At 47.6% G+C, this 17,502-nt stretch overlaps 1 protein-coding gene across 1 annotated transcript in view; it reads right to left on the bottom strand.

Annotated features, from left to right (window-relative positions):
* Window positions 1-17,502, bottom strand: part of lrp1ba (low density lipoprotein receptor-related protein 1Ba) — a 453,831-nt gene that overhangs the window by 277,559 nt on the left and 158,770 nt on the right. Inside the window, exons 31-37 of the mRNA XM_060911172.1 lie at window positions 13,026-13,106; window positions 11,838-11,996; window positions 11,560-11,742; window positions 2,358-2,558; window positions 1,672-1,917; window positions 1,263-1,460; window positions 153-357 (exon numbers count right to left, since the gene is read on the bottom strand). Of these exons, the coding sequence (XP_060767155.1) occupies window positions 153-357; window positions 1,263-1,460; window positions 1,672-1,917; window positions 2,358-2,558; window positions 11,560-11,742; window positions 11,838-11,996; window positions 13,026-13,106 (1,273 nt within the window). The remainder of the gene's footprint in view (window positions 1-152; window positions 358-1,262; window positions 1,461-1,671; window positions 1,918-2,357; window positions 2,559-11,559; window positions 11,743-11,837; window positions 11,997-13,025; window positions 13,107-17,502) is intronic.

Here is a 17,502-nt window from a genome sequence, read left to right as displayed (position 1 = left end):
ATTAGTAGTGGGCGGAGTTACAGGCTCATGCTGATGACATCAGATGGCAGTGATTGGTTAAAAGAAATGAAGCTGCAGATTGAAAGAAAGAGGGTGTTGATCCAGAAGCAAGGGCTGCTTAAAAAGTTTCTCTCTCTCACACACACACACACCCTTGTCCTGGATCTACAGCGATAGCGCGCGGATGCTCCATTCCTCCTGCGATCAGCGTCGTGCGCATCTCTCCGTTCAGCCTGGACACCTCGATCTGATCCAGGTTACTGTCGATCCAGTACAGGTTTCCTGCAATCCAGTCAACAGCCAGACCTTCAGGAGTCGCCAGGCCGTGCTGCACCACCATCTCGATCCCAGAAACACCTTTAGACACACACACACACACACACGCACTGACTAGGTGAAAACAGATCATCAGTTGCATCACAGTAAATCCTGTGTGAAATCATCTGCAAACAAGAACAGTTTATGAAGATGGATGAACATAAAACTATGTTCAATTAGCATCAACATGAGCGTGACGTTCACGAGGCCTGAACAACGGCTTAGCTTACAGCGGGTATAAACTCAAGTTAGAACAACACACACACACACGGTTTCTATAAAGCAAAACAGAAATATCAGCATTTTATAACTGAAGTGAAACTTCAGTATCAGCTCCAGACGAGCTTCATGGTGAACAGATTATCACTAATTTATAATAAAAACTGAAACATCAGGAATTCAGTCCTTCAGCTCAGAAGCCTTTCCAGCTCTCTCTCACTCCTTGACCGAAAGCTCCTGTGGTTTCATTTCTATATATATTTTTTGTTCTCAAAGATGCATTGTTTTTTGTTTTATCCTCGTCCAGACTCGCAGAGCTGATAAAAGGCAATAACACATCGTCAGCAGGTCCCTCAAGCGCAATGAAACATTAAGAGTTCCTCCATCTGGGTGCCTTCATCACGCCTGACTGAGTGTCACTCACTGAGCTGAAATATTCACCACACACACACACACACACCTTACTGCATTTAAATGTGTTCTGCTGTATAGTCTGTGTAATATTATTTTAAAATTACGTCTTCATCTCTGCTCATGTAACAGAAATAGTTAATTGTCTCAGTGCTCAGTCGAGTCGCCTGAAAACTACTGAAGCCGTCAGCTACTGCAGCTACTGACGTGTGTAATTTCAGTATTAAATCCTCACCGAGTGCTGAACTGAAATGTGAATGCAGCTTTTAATCACAACATGTAGACGAAAGTGAAGGTTTTATTTTGCGTTTTACCGCCGCTGTCGGAGATTTTGCCGCGGTAAATCTGATCCTCGACAACATCAGTCCAGTAGAGCAGCCTGTGACTGAAATGGAAATCCAGAGCGATGGTGTTCCTCAGGGCCGGGACTAACAGACTGGAATCTCCCGTCTTCAAGTCGATGCGCCGAATTTCATGCCGAAGTGAGAAAATCACAAACGGCTCGAATGGATCTGGAACAGATAAAGACCACGGAGTGTCAGGGGCTTGGGGGGGGAACCAGAAAGAGTCAGACGTAAATATTTCCCCCTTCACACTACACCACCATCTATAGGACGATTTGTACAGCGCTTGCAGATAATGACAATAATCAAGTAAAGGAGGCGTGGCCTTTGTGCTCATTAGTGTATACTGCTGTGTAGTGTGTGTGTGTGTGTGTGTTACCTGTGCTCTGACAGCTCTCTCCATCTGCCTCCAGCCTCCACCCAGGGTAACAGGAGCATGTGATGGAGTGTGTGTGTTGTTCACACACTTGGCTGCAGCGTGTGTGTGTCGCGCAGACATCCTGCGATTCGCAGCTGCGTCCATCAGAGCCGAGATACAACCCAGCAGGACACACGCACACTGCACCTTTACCTGGAGCTACAACACAGACGTGACTACAACCACCGTTATCCACCAAACACTGATCTGAGGGAGAGAGAGAGAGAGAGAGAGAGATTTAATAAGTTTTTCTAAAACACCCTGCTCCAAGTCTAACCCTGTGTTCACACTAGCAAGTGAAAGAGATTATTAAACGTGTACAGAGACATTAGGAAGAGAAATAGAGTTTGGAAGGAAGGAGCGGAGACTGTTGGAGTCTCTGGTGTGGAAATGGAGTGAGTACAGTTAGCTCACTTTGCTAATCTGAGAACGAAGCCGAGCACATACAGTAACACGCGAATCACACAACTAATTCAATTTTCACACTGATTAAAGCGTTAGTTAATTTGTGTTTAATGTGCTAGCTTTAAAAACACACTGCAGAGGCCACACCCACAAGAGAAACTACAAGCATCATGTCACCTGCTATTGTGAGCACACGGTGAGCCTGAGTGTTTGGACTTTACGATCACATCCATGTTACTGACCGCAGTAAGAACCCTCGTCTGATCGGTCGGGGCAGTCGGCATGTCCGTCACAGAGCCGCTCCCGAGGTAAACACACAGACGTGTCGTTAGCGCAAGGAAACGAGGGAGGCTTACACGCCAACGTCACACACCCTTCCTCATCAGAGCGGTCCTTACAGTCTTGATCACCATCACACACCCAGCTCTTAGAGATGCACTTTCCTGCATGTACACACACACACACACACTTGGATCCAATAGGTCATAAGCACCCTGTTTCCAGAGGTTTTTTCAGGATTGATGAATAATGTCTTAGAAGAAATGGGTGGAACTATTCAGCAGCAAAGTAAAGTGGGCGGGGCCATGTGACAAATTGAGCACTAAAAAACTTTATGAAACTGTGACAATCCTTTGTTCCGTAACTTTATTACAGAAAATTTTGTAAAATGAATAAACTTCAGGATTTGTGGCATTAACAGGTTTTATCACAGCTTTCATGAATTTTTTTTAATGACAAAATTGAGAATATCCGACAAAAAAATTCAAACTACTAATTTAAGGTCAGACAATGTAAGTGACCCTGTAGTTAACAATATAACTGTATCAGATCAGCAATTAGAATGTTTTACTCCCCTTAGAGAAACTGAATTACTTTCATTAATCTCGGCATCAAAAGCCTCAACTTGTGTACTAGATCCCTTACCGACACATCTATTCAAACAGATAATGCCTGGAGTAATTGAACCGCTTCTAAAAATAATAAATTCTTCTCTTATGATTGGCTATGTACCCAAATCCTTTAAACTAGCAGTTATCAAACCCCTGATTAAAAAACCTGACCTTGATCCCTGTCAGCTGTCCAATTATCGGCCAATATCAAACCTCCCCTTTATCTCCAAGATCGTTGAAAAAGCTGTGGCACAGCAGTTATGCTCATATTTACATAGGAATAACATCCATGAAATGTATCAGTCAGGATTTAGACCTCATCATAGCACAGAGACAGCTCTGGTTAAAGTAGTAAACGACCTGCTGTTGGTGTCTGATCAGGGCTGTGTCTCGCTGCTTGTGTTGCTTGACCTTAGTGCAGCATTTGATACCATTGATCATTCCATTCTTCTGGATAGACTAGAAAATGTTGTGGGAGTTAAGGGAATGGCCCTCTCCTGGCTCAGCTCTTATTTAACTGATCGTTATCAGTATGTTGATATAAATGGTGATATTTCTAGACGTACCGAGGTAAAGTTTGGTGTTCCACAAGGTTCTGTCTTCGGTCCACTGCTTTTTTTTCTCTATATATGTTCCCTCTGGGTGATATTATTCATAAACATTGTATTAGTTTCCACTGTTACGCTGATGACACACAGTTGTATGTTTCTGCAAAACCTGATGAGAGACACCAGCTTAATAGAATTGAGGAATGTGTGAAGGACATTAGACACTGGATGCTTATTAATTTCCTTCTGCTTAACTCTGACGAGACTGAAGAACTTGTACTCGGACCACATGCAGCTAGAAGTAAGTTTTCTGATTCCACAGTAACTCTGGATGGCCTTTCTGTTTCTTCACGTGCAGCAGTAAAAGACCTCGGAGTGATTATTGACCCCAGTCTTTCATTCAAAACTCACATTGATAACATCACCCGGATAGCTTTCTTTCATCTCAGAAATATTGCTAAGATAAGAAATTTAATGTCACTACATGACGCGGAAAAACTAGTCCATGCTTTTGTTCCCTCCAGGTTGGATTATTGTAATGCCTTACTGTCTGGATGTTCCAATAAGTGCATAAACAAGCTCCAGTTAGTTCAAAATGCAGCAGCAAGAGTCCTTACTAGAACTAGAAAATATGACCGGTTTTGCGCTCGGGTTTCCGTCGGTGGGGGGTTTATAGCATCAACGAAACTGACTTCATGTTAAAACTGTTAATATTATAGTCAGGCTGTCTGTTGTTGCCCAAATGAGGATGGGTTCCCTTTTGAGTCTGGTTCCTCTCGAGGTTTCTTCCTCATGTCGTCTGAGGGAGTTTTTCCTTGCCACCGTCGCCACAGGCTTCATCATTGGGGATAGATTAGGGATAAAATTAGCTCGTGTTTTAAGTCGTTCAAATTCTGTGAAGCCGCTTTGCAACAATGTTTATTGTTAAAAGCGCTATACAAATAAACTTGATTTGATTTGACCTGGCTGTACAGACTCAGACGATGGACGCTCCACAGAAACAGGTTTTTAAAAACTGGCTGAAATGGACACGTTTTCTGGAGGAGACGTTTATTAACATGAACACGCCTGTAAGGAGTCTCCAGTGTCAGCACTGTGCAACAGAGGTGAAGCTGGAACTAATTTTTCTGACATCTTCAGGACAGAGGAGTTTACACTTCTTTACAGTTTCTCAATAACAAGTGGGTTTTTTTCTTATTAATTTGAGAGAGGATAAAGAGAGGCTGGTGAGGGAACGACTGTTTATAGCTGCTATAACGTAACATCAGACAACAAAATAAATGGACAAAATATGAGGGAATAAAAATAATAATCATTGAAAGGCTGCTGTGGCATCAAAGGAATAAAACACTTGGGGACGTGCTGTGAGAGGAAAATAAAATGAAAGATCACGTGTACACTAGCTCGGTAGGCACTACTACAAAAACCATGGCAACCAGTAGTACACGCGAGTCAGGAATTTCCAGCATGATGTGTGAACATGAACGCTGAAAAAATCAGGCTGCTCCTGTTCACACACCTCATACAACACATCTGTACATAAACACACGAATCAACACACACTTCACTAGAGCAGAGACAGAGTAGGACTACTACCGTGTGTGTGTGTGTGAGAGAGAGAGAGAGAGAGAGAGAGAGAGAGATTGATAGAGAGACAGGCTGATGGTGAGACAGAAAAAAGCAAGAGACATACAGATAGACAGATAGAAATAGAACAACCACAGATAAAACAGAGACAGCTGTATCAGTAGGAGTGCTACACACACACACACACACACACACACACAGTTTCTCAAGGTAAAGCACGAGGCACATTCAATTTATCAGAAGTGTGGAACAACATGAACCAGATGCATTAACCAAACACACACACTCAGAGAGAGGGGGGGATGGAGGGAGAGAGACAGAATGCGAGAGAGGGGGAGAGAGATGGAGAGGGGGAGAGAGATGGAGAGAGTGAGAGAGGGGAGGAGAGAGAGAGAAATGGGGAGAGAGGGAGGGAGGGAGAATAAGGGAGGGAGGGAGAGAGGGAGGGAGGGAGAATAAGGGAGGGAGGGAGAGAGGGAGGGAGGGAGAATAAGGGATGGAGAGAGGGAGAGAGAGAGATGGGGAGAGAGATAGAGGGAGGGAGAATAAGGGAGGGATGGAGAGAGGGAGGGATGGAGAGAGGGAGAGAGAGAGATGGGGAGAGAGATAGAGGGAGGGAGAATAAGGGAGGGATGGAGGGAGGGAGAGCCAGGGAGGGAGGGAGAGCCAGAGAGGGAGGGAGAGCCAGGGAGGGAGGGAGACAGGGGAGAGGGAGGGAGAATAAGGGAGGGATGGAGAGAGAGAGAGAGAGAGAGAGAGAGAAGGAGGGAGGGAGAGAGACAGGGAGGGAGGGAGGGAGGGAGGGAGAGGGAGAGACATGGAGGGAGGGAGGGAGGGAGGAAGGGAGGGAGGGAGAGGGAGAGACATGGAGGGAGGGAGGGAGAGGGAGAGACATGGAGGGAGAGGGAGGAAGAGAGACATGGAGGGAGAGGGAGGGAGAGAGACAGGGAGGGAGAGGGAGGGAGAGAGACAGGGAGGGAGAGGGAGGGAGAGAGACAGGGAGGGAGAATGAGGGAGAGAGGGAGAATGAGGGAGGGAGGGAGAATGAGGGAGGGAGGGAGGGAGGGAGGGAGGGAGGGAGAAGGAGGGAGGGAGGGAGGGAGAATGAGGGAGGGAGAGCCAGAGAGAGAGAGAGAGAGACATGGAGGGAGGGAGGGAGGGAGGGAGGGAGAGGGAGAGACATGGAGGGAGAGGGAGGAAGAGAGACATGGAGGGAGAGGGAGGGAGAGAGACAGGGAGGGAGAGGGAGGGAGAGAGACAGGGAGGGAGAGGGAGGGAGAGAGACAGGGAGGGAGAGGGAGGGAGAGAGACAGGGAGGGAGAGGGAGGGAGAGAGACAGGGAGGGAGAGAGACAGGGAGGGAGAATGAGGGAGGGAGGGAGAATGAGGGAGGGAGGGAGGGAGGGAGGGAGAGAGACAGGGAGGGAGGGAGAATGAGGGAGGGAGGGAGGGAGGGAGAATGAGGGAGGGAGAGCCAGAGAGAGAGAGAGAGAGAGAGAGAGAGAGAGGGAGGGAGGGAGGGAGGGAGGGAGTGGAGGGAGAGCAGGGGTGATAGTGGAAAAAGTTCCTGAGCCTGAACGTTGTTCCCTGCCCGGGAGGTGAGCAGCGTGGGTGCTCTGTACTGTATGCGACACTTAACACATTACTTATTGTCCCAGATATACTGCATGTCTGTGTATAACCCTGATCATCGTTACTGCCGCGTGGGGTTCAGGGCTCTGTTCCCCTGGAGAATTATTTATTTAATTCGTCCCTTAAATGATAGATTGTGGTGAATTTTGTCGAAATAAATGAACAACATTCAGACATGAGATGAACAAACCCAGTATAAGCCGAGATTACAGTAGCATCTTCATGCAGAGCAGCAGAGCTCTCGGGACTGGCAGGCCTGCTCAGCAACCCATCCCTGCTTTAACTCGTCACATACCTGCCGACTTACTGCCTGGACAGCATACGAGACTACAGAGACTACAGCCGCACCGAGACTACAGAGACTACAGCCGCGCCGAGACTACAGAGACTACAGCCGCACCGAGACTACAGAGACTACAGCCGCGCCGAGACTACAGAGACTACAGCCGCACCGAGACTACAGAGACTACAGCCGCGCCGAGACTACAGCCGCGCCGAGACTACAGAGACTACAGCCGCACCGAGACTACAGAGACTACAGCCGCACCGAGACTACAGAGACTACAGCCGCACCGAGACTACAGAGACTACAGCCGCACCGAGACTACAGAGACTACAGCCGCGCCGAGACTACAGAGACTACAGCCGCACCGAGACTACAGAGACTACAGCCGCGCCGAGACTACAGCCGCGCCGAGACTACAGCCGCGCCGAGACTACAGAGACTACAGCCGCGCCGAGACTACAGAGACTACAGCCGCACCGAGACTACAGAGACTACAGCCGCGCCGAGACTACAGCCGCGCCGAGACTACAGAGACTACAGCCGCGCCGAGACTACAGAGACTACAGCCGCACCGAGACTACAGAGACTACAGCCGCACCGAGACTACAGAGACTACAGCCGCACCGAGACTACAGAGACTACAGCCGCGCCGAGACTACAGAGACTACAGCCGCACCGAGACTACAGAGACTACAGCCGCGCCGAGACTACAGCCGCGCCGAGACTACAGAGACTACAGCCGCGCCGAGACTACAGAGACTACAGCCGCACCGAGACTACAGAGACTACAGCCGCGCCGAGACTACAGAGACTACAGCCGCACCGAGACTACAGAGACTACAGCCGCGCCGAGACTACAGAGACTACAGCCGCACCGAGACTACAGAGACTACAGCCGCACCGAGACTACAGAGACTACAGCCGCACCGAGACTACAGAGACTACAGCCGCGCCGAGACTACAGAGACTACAGCCGCGCCGAGACTACAGAGACTACAGCCGCGCCGAGACTACAGAGACTACAGCCGCGCCGAGACTACAGAGACTACAGCCGCGCCGAGACTACAGAGACTACAGCCGCGCCGAGACTACAGAGACTACAGCCGCGCCGAGACTACAGAGACTACAGCCGCGCCGAGACTACAGAGACTACAGCCGCGCCGAGACTACAGAGACTACAGCCGCGCCGAGACTACAGAGACTACAGCCGCGCCGAGACTACAGAGACTACAGCCGCGCCGAGACTACAGAGACTACAGCCGCGCCGAGACTACAGAGACTACAGCCGCGCCGAGACTACAGAGACTACAGCCGCGCCGAGACTACAGCCGCGCCGAGACTACAGCCGCGCCGAGACTACAGCCGCGCCGAGACTACAGCCGCGCCGAGACTACAGCCGCGCCGAGACTACAGCCGCGCCGAGACTACAGAGACTACAGCCGCGCCGAGACTACAGAGACTACAGCCGCGCCGAGACTACAGAGACTACAGCCGCGCCGAGACTACAGAGACTACAGCCGCGCCGAGACTACAGAGACTACAGCCGCGCCGAGACTACAGAGACTACAGCCGCGCCGAGACTACAGAGACTACAGCCGCGCCGAGACTACAGCCGCGCCGAGACTACAGCCGCGCCGAGACTACAGAGACTACAGCCGCGCCGAGACTACAGAGACTACAGCCGCGCCGAGACTACAGAGACTACAGCCGCGCCGAGACTACAGAGACTACAGCCGCGCCGAGACTACAGAGACTACAGCCGCGCCGAGACTACAGCCGCGCCGAGACTACAGCCGCGCCGAGACTACAGCCGCGCCGAGACTACAGCCGCGCCGAGACTACAGAGACTACAGCCGCGCCGAGACTACAGAGACTACAGCCGCGCCGAGACTAGAGAGACTACAGCCGCGCCGAGACAGGTCAGCAGGTGGCAACTACAATACTCCAACACAAACTAGGAACTGATCAGTAGCCCAACCACTGACTAAATCACAGGAACACATTCACTTCTTTAAAAAAATATAATAGCAAAACATGCACCATTTATTTTAAATACTTTTTGAAACAGTTACAGTGCAACAAAACCATACGGTATATAACACTACAACCCTAAAGTTATTTATTCAAAACAATTTGCTATTAAGAGAAAACTATTTAACAGAAAACTAAAAAATATAGCTTACTTCAGAAAAATCACCATTCAGTTCAATAATTTAAAGTGCTTCAAGAACTGAAAAACAATGAGAGATAACTAAAGAATAAGCAAATAGAGTTTACTACAGAAAACTTCCCCCTCCCTTTATGTGTGTGCTGGTGACGTGTCCCCGCTCCAGCCCATATGACTGCAGGACATCTTTCAGTTCCTGCATCAGTGCTGGGGCATGTGCTATGTTTACTCTTTTGCTGGCAAGGTGCTGCGTTTTTACACTGCCTGCATCCTCGTCATAAAATCAGACCAGAATATTAAGAATTGTATTCATCCTTTTGTCCGTGGCCTCATCGATACTGAGTGAAAACATGGCATTCTTTAGCTTGTCGGAAAGATTTTTCTTAAACTCTGGCGAGATGCTGTGTGTAGTAAGATAAGCTTGCATGCTGCCTTGAGACGGACGGATGCGTGAGGGCGGGTTTATCCTCCGCTAATTTCTGACACAAAGTGACGAGTGGATGAGCGATAGTAAACGACAGGCAGTGAAGGAGCACAAGCAAATTTTTAAATCAGCCACGCGATCCGTCACTGAGAGTCGGATATCTGCAGGGCTGTTGCCCCCGGCAAACGTGAGGCGTGTTGGGTTGCTCGGATAGCTGCTTGATGACGAGGGTCTAATTCGTGCCGTGACAGCACTTTTTCCCACTAGTTCCGTATCATATTTTCCTTGCGCACAAAGTGCAGAAGTTGCGTTCCATGACCTCGGCTACGTTTCGCGTTGCCAGTGTGGGAAATGCATTCGCACGTGGATTGACTGCTGAATCTCTATCAATCTGTGTGGCCAAGACCCAAGACCCGCCCCTACCCCATTTCTGATTGGCTTAATGGCTAGTAGGCCGTGGTGTGGGTTAGAGTGAAAGCTGCGCCTGTCAGATAGAGAAGTGTCAGATCACTGGGCAAACCTGAATTTTTTTTTTCACAGACACGTTGGTACGCCGGAATTCCAGCGTGGCGCCTGAAAGCTATCAGGCCTGAGAGAGGGAGGGAGGGAGAGAAATGCACAGAGGCAGAGAGGGAGATGGAGGGAGAGAGAGACAGGGAGGGAGGGAGGGAGGGATGGATGGAAAGAGACACAGAGAGACAGGGAGAGAGGGATGGAGAGAGAGAGAGGGAGGGATAGAGAGAGAAAGAGAGAGAGGGATGAGAGAGACAGAGAGAGAGGGAAGGAGGGATGGAGAGAGAGAGAGGGAGGGATAGAGAGAGAAAGAGAGAGAGGGAAGGAGGGATGGAGAGAGAGAGAGGGAGGGATGGAGAGATAGAGAGGGATGAGAGAGACAGAGAGAGAGGGAGAGAGGGATGGAGAGAGAGAGAAAGAGATAGAGAGGGATGAGAGAGACAGAGAGAGAAAGAGGGAGGGAGGGATGGGGAGAGAGAAAGAGAGGGAGGGAGGGATGGGGAGAGAGAAAGAGAGGGAGGGAGGGATGGGGAGAGAGAAAGAGAGGGAGGGAGGGATGGGGGGAGAGAGAGAGAGGGAGGGAGAGAGGGAGGGATGGGGAGAGAGAAAGAGAGGGAGGGAGGGATGGGGAGAGAGAAAGAGAGGGAGGGAGGGATGGGGAGAGAGAAAGAGAGGGAGGGAGGGATGGGGGAGAGAGAGAGAGAGAGGGAGAGAGGGATGGAGAGAGAGAGAAAGAGATAGAGAGGGATGAGAGAGACAGAGAGAGAAAGAGGGAGGGAGGGATGGGGAGAGAGAAAGAGAGGGAGGGAGGGATGGGGAGAGAGAAAGAGAGGGAGGGAGGGATGGGGAGAGAGAAAGAGAGGGAGGGAGGGATGGGGGGAGAGAGAGAGAGGGAGGGAGAGAGGGAGGGATGGGGAGAGAGAAAGAGAGGGAGGGAGGGATGGGGAGAGAGAAAGAGAGGGAGGGAGGGATGGGGGAGAGAGAGAGAGGGAGGGAGAGAGAGAGGGAGGGAGGGATGGGGGGAGAGAGAGAGAGAGGGAGGGAGGGAGGGATGGAGAGAGAGAGGGAGGGATGGAGAGAGAGAGGGAGGGAGGGAGGGATGGAGAGAGAGAGAGAGAGAGATGTGCCAGCTCATCCCCATCATAGATCACAGACAGGAATTAGTGTCAGATGGTGTGTTTGTTTGAGGTTGATGATGAGTGAAGGCTCTCCAGAGAACCATGTAAACACACACACACACACACACACACACACACACCTCACACTCAAAACACATGCTGTAGCAATCACTAACACACACACACACACACACACACACACACACACACACAGTAGCGCATGTCTATCACACCCACGCTGCTCAGCAATCCCCCACAGCGTGACCTGGAGGTGTCTCACCTGAGCTCTTACAGGTGAACTTTGCTTTGGGGTCACACACTCTCCGCACTCCATAACACATGACCTCATCACTCCCGTCCTCACAGTCAGCGTCGCCATCACAACGCCATCGCCATGGGACACATGACCCGTCACTACGGCAACGGAACTCCGCCTCACTGCATTCACTAACAGAGGCCATCGCTGGGAAAGAGAGTGGGTGTGAGTGGGTGTGTTAAGAGTCACCTGTCTCTGGTGTTGTTCTACAGTGTGTGTGCGTGCGCGTGTGTGTGTGTTACCTGTGCAGGTTGTGTGTTCATCACTCTGATCTCCACAGTCATCGTCTCCATCACACACCCAGTGATCCGGTACACACTTCCCATTGAAGCACTGAAACTGGCCAACTGAACACACACGCACACACTCCAGCTCATCGCTGCCGTCACCACAGTCGTCCTCTACACAGGGAAAGAGAAAATACTGTTATCATTATTATTATTATTATTATTATTATTATTATTTCTTCTGTACACAGAACAGTAAGACAAAGTGGGCGGGGCCAGTGACACAGTGCTGTAAGTTTAAATGAGAAGCGATGTCACTGAGTGGCTGTTAGAGGAATCGATGAAACGAGGCGTTTTTTTATTTGCACTTTGGTTCCACGTGGTTCCTACTCCCAGGTCCGGAGCCAGTCTCTCTGCTGCTACGAGCCTGAAGCAGAACGGTGCTGGTGAGGATTTTTCTCCTGTTTTATTCTGATACACTGAAGACATTCAGCTCCAGACAGCAGTCAGACAGACTCAGTGTTTCAGGACAGACAGCGCTGCACAGACCAACTTTATAAGAACCTTCACACGCTTTATTATCAGACGTCTGATCTGTGGTCAAATGTTTGGCTTTTAAATACATTCTGTAGGTAGCTGTGTCGTGTGTGTGTGTGTGTGTGTGTGTGTGTGTGTGTGTGTGTGTGTGTGTGTGTGTGTGTTGCATTATCCAGGCTCTAACAGTGAAACCTTGGCAATCACCAGTAAAGTACAGGACATGCCCACTAGTGACTAGAACAGAACCAGCTCTCCAAATTACACAGATATGAAAACGACATCTGCACTCTGTTTGTGCGTGATCATGTGATCTTCGATTCCAAGATGGTGGATCTTACTGTGAAACTTTTCGGTGGTAAATATTTCATTTTCAGGCTGCCTGGGGTCTGTACTGCAGTTTTCTTTAGATATTCACTCTCTCTCTCTCTCTCTCTCTCTCACACACACACACACACACACACGCACACACATCCAGGATCAAAACAAAAACACGGTGGACATGACAAAGGTCATAGGTCAGACGCACTATAAAGACAGAACCAGCACGATGTTTTGTATCACTTACGTGTTTCACTGTGGACAGGAAACTCTTGAGAAAGTTAGTGAAAATGAGAGAGAGAGAAAGACAGAAAGAGAGAGAGAAAGAGAGGTAATAATCAGACTGACCTGAGTCACAGCGCCATTTGCTGTTAATGCACCTGCCATTGGAGCAGCTGAACTCTGTAAGAGGAGAACACGAGGGGAAGCCTGGAAACACACACACACACACACACACACACACACACACTTAGACATCTTCCACTTTCACTGCTGTGACTCTTCTCTCTGGAATCAAAATACTTGTACATATTGATGACTGGCAGGAAATACTGCACAGATGCATAATGAAGGCACTTTCATTAATGCACTTTTTGAAGATGTCAAAAAGGGCACACGATCAGGTCAGAGGTCACGGGGAGATGATATGACGGCTCACGCTCCATGAACGAATACGAACGAGTGAGAGTTCTGTCTATTGACCTCATGCTCACAAACCTAAGGCTGCAAAACGATAAGAGCCGCTGTAAATATTTACACTGTGTGGTTAAAGCATTCTCTTACAATCAGTAAAACATCCCATAATACTGTAGCTCACTAATTATGTGTCTTAGCGAGTTGCTGATGGTTCAGTTTTTGACTCGTTACACTCCACACTCTCAGACAACACTCTCGCAACATGAGGATGAGAAAACTTCCTTACCATTTCATACACTAGGTAAAAACATGGTGTTTGTTTAATATCAGTTAGCATCGGCACGCAAGTTAATACAACCCCGATTCCAAAAAAGTTGGGACAAAGTACAAATTGTAAATAAAAACGGAATGCAATAATTTACAAATCTCAAAAACTGATATTGTATTCACAATAGAACATAGACAACATATCAAATGTCGAAAGTGAGACATTTTGAAATTTCATTTCATGTGACCCCTCACCGAATCCAGGGACACATGTCGGCCGAAACGAATCTGAGATAATCGCAAAAGAAGCTTTTTTTTTTTTTCGAAATTTGTGATTTTTGTTTTTTTCCATCATGTGCAAGTTGAGATCTTGAAGAATGCAATCAGTATTTCAGATAATAGATTGTTTTGTTGGAAAAGCATACATTTTTTGTTGCAAATTGTCTCGTTTTTGTCAGGACTGTAGCCTGCTGGGGGGTGTGGCTAAATTACCATATGGGCCATTCACATGATGATTTAAGTCTTTTGTTGTTTTTTTCCGTGAATCAGCTGTATGATACGAGTTGAGCGCATGGCTACTTAACTGCATACAGGCGTGTGATTTCACTATGGAATGAGTTACTAAACAGAGCGCAGAGGAGCTGAAACACCGCGAAGCAAACAGACACACGGTATTTACATCGGAGATCACCATTTCTAGCAAAAAAAACCACAACCTCGTTTTCCAGATTGAATGGAATACTTGAATGATCGGATGATACACGGACCGTTCTAGGATTACATTCCATCGGAGGCATTGGTGTGTGCAAGGCGCCGTTTCTCTTTCTGATGGGGTGAGTTTATTGATCTAAGGCTGTGTGGTTATTTTTGCATGTAACGGAGAGTGTTGTGGTTTGGTTAAGCCTAGGTCACAACCGGACGTACGATTTTTTGGCCGTGTGATTTTTGGCGTTTCCCAAATCGCTGCGGTTTTTTTTTGTTCACGGAGAAAGACGCGCGTTGGCCGTAAGTTTGTCTTGCAACCTGAAAAAAATGTAAGCCCCCGTAGAGTTTGTTTGACATGACAAAGAACCTCTGCGGCCGGTCTGCGGCTCGAAAATCAGCACATCACACGCGCGCTCTCGTGCGTTTCACGCGCGCTCTCCGTGTGTTTCTTGCGTTTTTTGCGTGTAGACCGGCCATAGGAGCGCGTACTGTACAGCCGGTTGTGACCGAAGCTTTACATGAAACTAGCATTGTGTTAGTTGTGTCATCATCGTGCTATCTTTCTTTCTTACGGTGTGAGTAATTTTTCAACCACAAAACGTTAAAGTATACTTTAGGACTTATTTTTGTACTTCATAATTGTTTTGGGGATACTTTGCATGGAAGGAAAATTGACGTGCTGATCTTTGTTTACATGAAAGTAGCATCGTGCTAGCTCGTAGGGGGTAGGGCTTTCCTTAATGTCATGCAAATGAGCACCATTATGTGCCCGCCCTGCACCCAGAGTAGCTGAGATGGAAAACTTTGAGGGCGATTTTCTCCCTTTTCTGTTTTAAGAAGTATACACATTCAAAAGGCCACACATTCTTCAAATATTGTCAGATCTCCACATGGAAGGCATCATTGGAAAGCTTAGAAACTGTACTTTCTGAATCTGTCAATAACTCAAAATGCCCCCGGGCCGACATGTGTCCCTGGATTCCGTTATCTGCCACATATTGGCTCATTTGAAATTTCATGACAGCAACACATCTCAAAAAAGTTGGGACAGGGGCAATAAGAGGCTGGAAAAGTTAAAGGTACAAAAAAGGAACAGCTGGAGGACCAAATTGCAACTCATTAGGTCAATTGGCAATAGGTCATTAACATGACTGGGTATAAAAAGAGCATCTTGGAGTGGCAGCGGCTCTCAGAAGTAAAGATGGGAAGAGGATCACCAATCCCCCTAATTCTGCACCGACAAATAGTGGAGCAATATCAGAAAGGAGTTCGACAGTGTAAAATTGCAAAGGGTTTGAACATATCATCATCTACAGTGCATAATATCATCAAAAGACTCAGAGAATCTGGAAGAATCTCTGTGCATAAGGGTCAAGGCCGGAAAACCATACTGGGTGCCCGTGATCTTCGGGCCCTTAGACGGCACTGCATCACATACAGGCATGCTTCTGTATTGGAAATCACAAAATGGGCTCAGGAATATTTCCAGAGAACATTATCTGTGAACACAATTCACCGTGCCATCCGCCGTCGCCAGCTAAAACTCTATAGTTCAAAGAAGAAGCCGTATATAAACACGATCCAGAAGCGCAGACGTCTTCTCTGGGCCAAGGCTCATTTAAAATGGACTGTGGCAAAGTGGAAAACTGTTCTGTGGTCAGACGAATCAAAATTTGAAGTTCTTTATGGAAATCAGGGACGCCGTGTCATTCGGACTAAAGAGGAGAAGGACGACCCGAGTTGTTATCAGCGCTCAGTTCAGAAGCCTGCATCTCTGATGGTATGGGGTTGCATTAGTGCGTGTGGCATGGGCAGCTTACACATCTGGAAAGACGCCATCAATGCTGAAAGGTATATCCAGGTTCTAGAGCAACATATGCTCCCATCCAGACGACGTCTCTTTCAGGGAAGACCTTGCATTTTCCAACATGACAATGCCAAACCACATACTGCATCAATTACAGCATCATGGCTGCGTAGAAGAAGGGTCCGGGTACTGAACTGGCCAGCCTGCAGTCCAGATCTTTCACCCATAGAAAACATTTGGCGCATCATAAAACGGAAGATACGACAAAAAAGACCTAAGACAGTTGAGCAACTAGAATCCTACATTAGACAAGAATGGGTTAACATTCCTCTCCCTAAACTTGAGCAACTTGTCTCCTCAGTCCCCAGACGTTTACAGACTGTTGTAAAGAGAAAAGGGGATGTCTCACAGTGGGAAACATGGCCTTGTCCCAACTTTTTTGAGATGTGTTGTTGTCATGAAATTTAAAATCACCTAATTTTTCTCTTTAAATGATACATTTTCTCAGTTTAAACATTTGATATGTCATCTATGTTCTATTCTGAATAAAATATGGAATTTTGAAACTTCCACATCATTGCATTCCGTTTTTATTTACAATTTCTACTTTGTCCCAACTTTTTTGGAATCGGGGTTGTAATATTGAACTTGCAGAAACAGATCTTTGTAATCTTTAACTGACCTGAAGCAGGGAAATTTACCAGATTGAATTCAACATGCAATAAAAACCAAAGTTCCTATTTTAAGACTCACTGTTGGGTTTGATCCCAGAATTCCAACTGGTAAAGTTTTTTAATTAAGTCCATATTCATGGCGTTTCGTCTTCTCGTTAAACCCCACCTCTCTCTGACTGGGGAGTTTCCCTGATACCGTACGTGTTCGCCTGAGCACTCATGTTGAGAAGTCAAATTGCTTCATGTGCAAACTCAAATATCACAAAAAGTGTTTTTACACTCGCGCGAGGTGGTTTTTCAGATGATATGAATAAAGCAATATTTTGCAAAACTGAAATGGAAACATGTTTTGCAGTTAAGTCACATGACATGAAGAGCAAATGGAAACAGCACCTTTCTGAAAAAAGAGCGCGCTCTGTAAGAGCTGCCACAAGCGGAGAAACCTAGCTTTAATCACACAACACTCACCATTGTGTTTTGTTGAAAAATTTAAAAATATCACTTCTATTTTGTGCAAAACAGTAACGGAACCCCAGCTGCTGTGTGTGTGTGTGTGTGTGGTGAGGTTCTGAGCAGTGGTTTCTAGTCCGTGTTATGGTCCTATTGGATGTGTTCCATTTCTTTAGTGTATCAACATGTGGAGTCAAAAAGAAACACATTCACCAGATGAGACGCCTTCACACATCACCACACCATTAAACATTATTGCGTATGTACTGTATATCACACACTTACA

The sequence above is a fragment of the Neoarius graeffei genome, chromosome 27 (genome assembly GCF_027579695.1).
Source record: "Neoarius graeffei isolate fNeoGra1 chromosome 27, fNeoGra1.pri, whole genome shotgun sequence".
In the NCBI taxonomy this organism is placed as follows: Eukaryota; Metazoa; Chordata; class Actinopteri; order Siluriformes; family Ariidae; genus Neoarius; species Neoarius graeffei.
The sequence above is the reverse complement of the archived record's forward strand: the minus strand, read 5'-3'. Positions and strand labels throughout refer to the sequence as shown.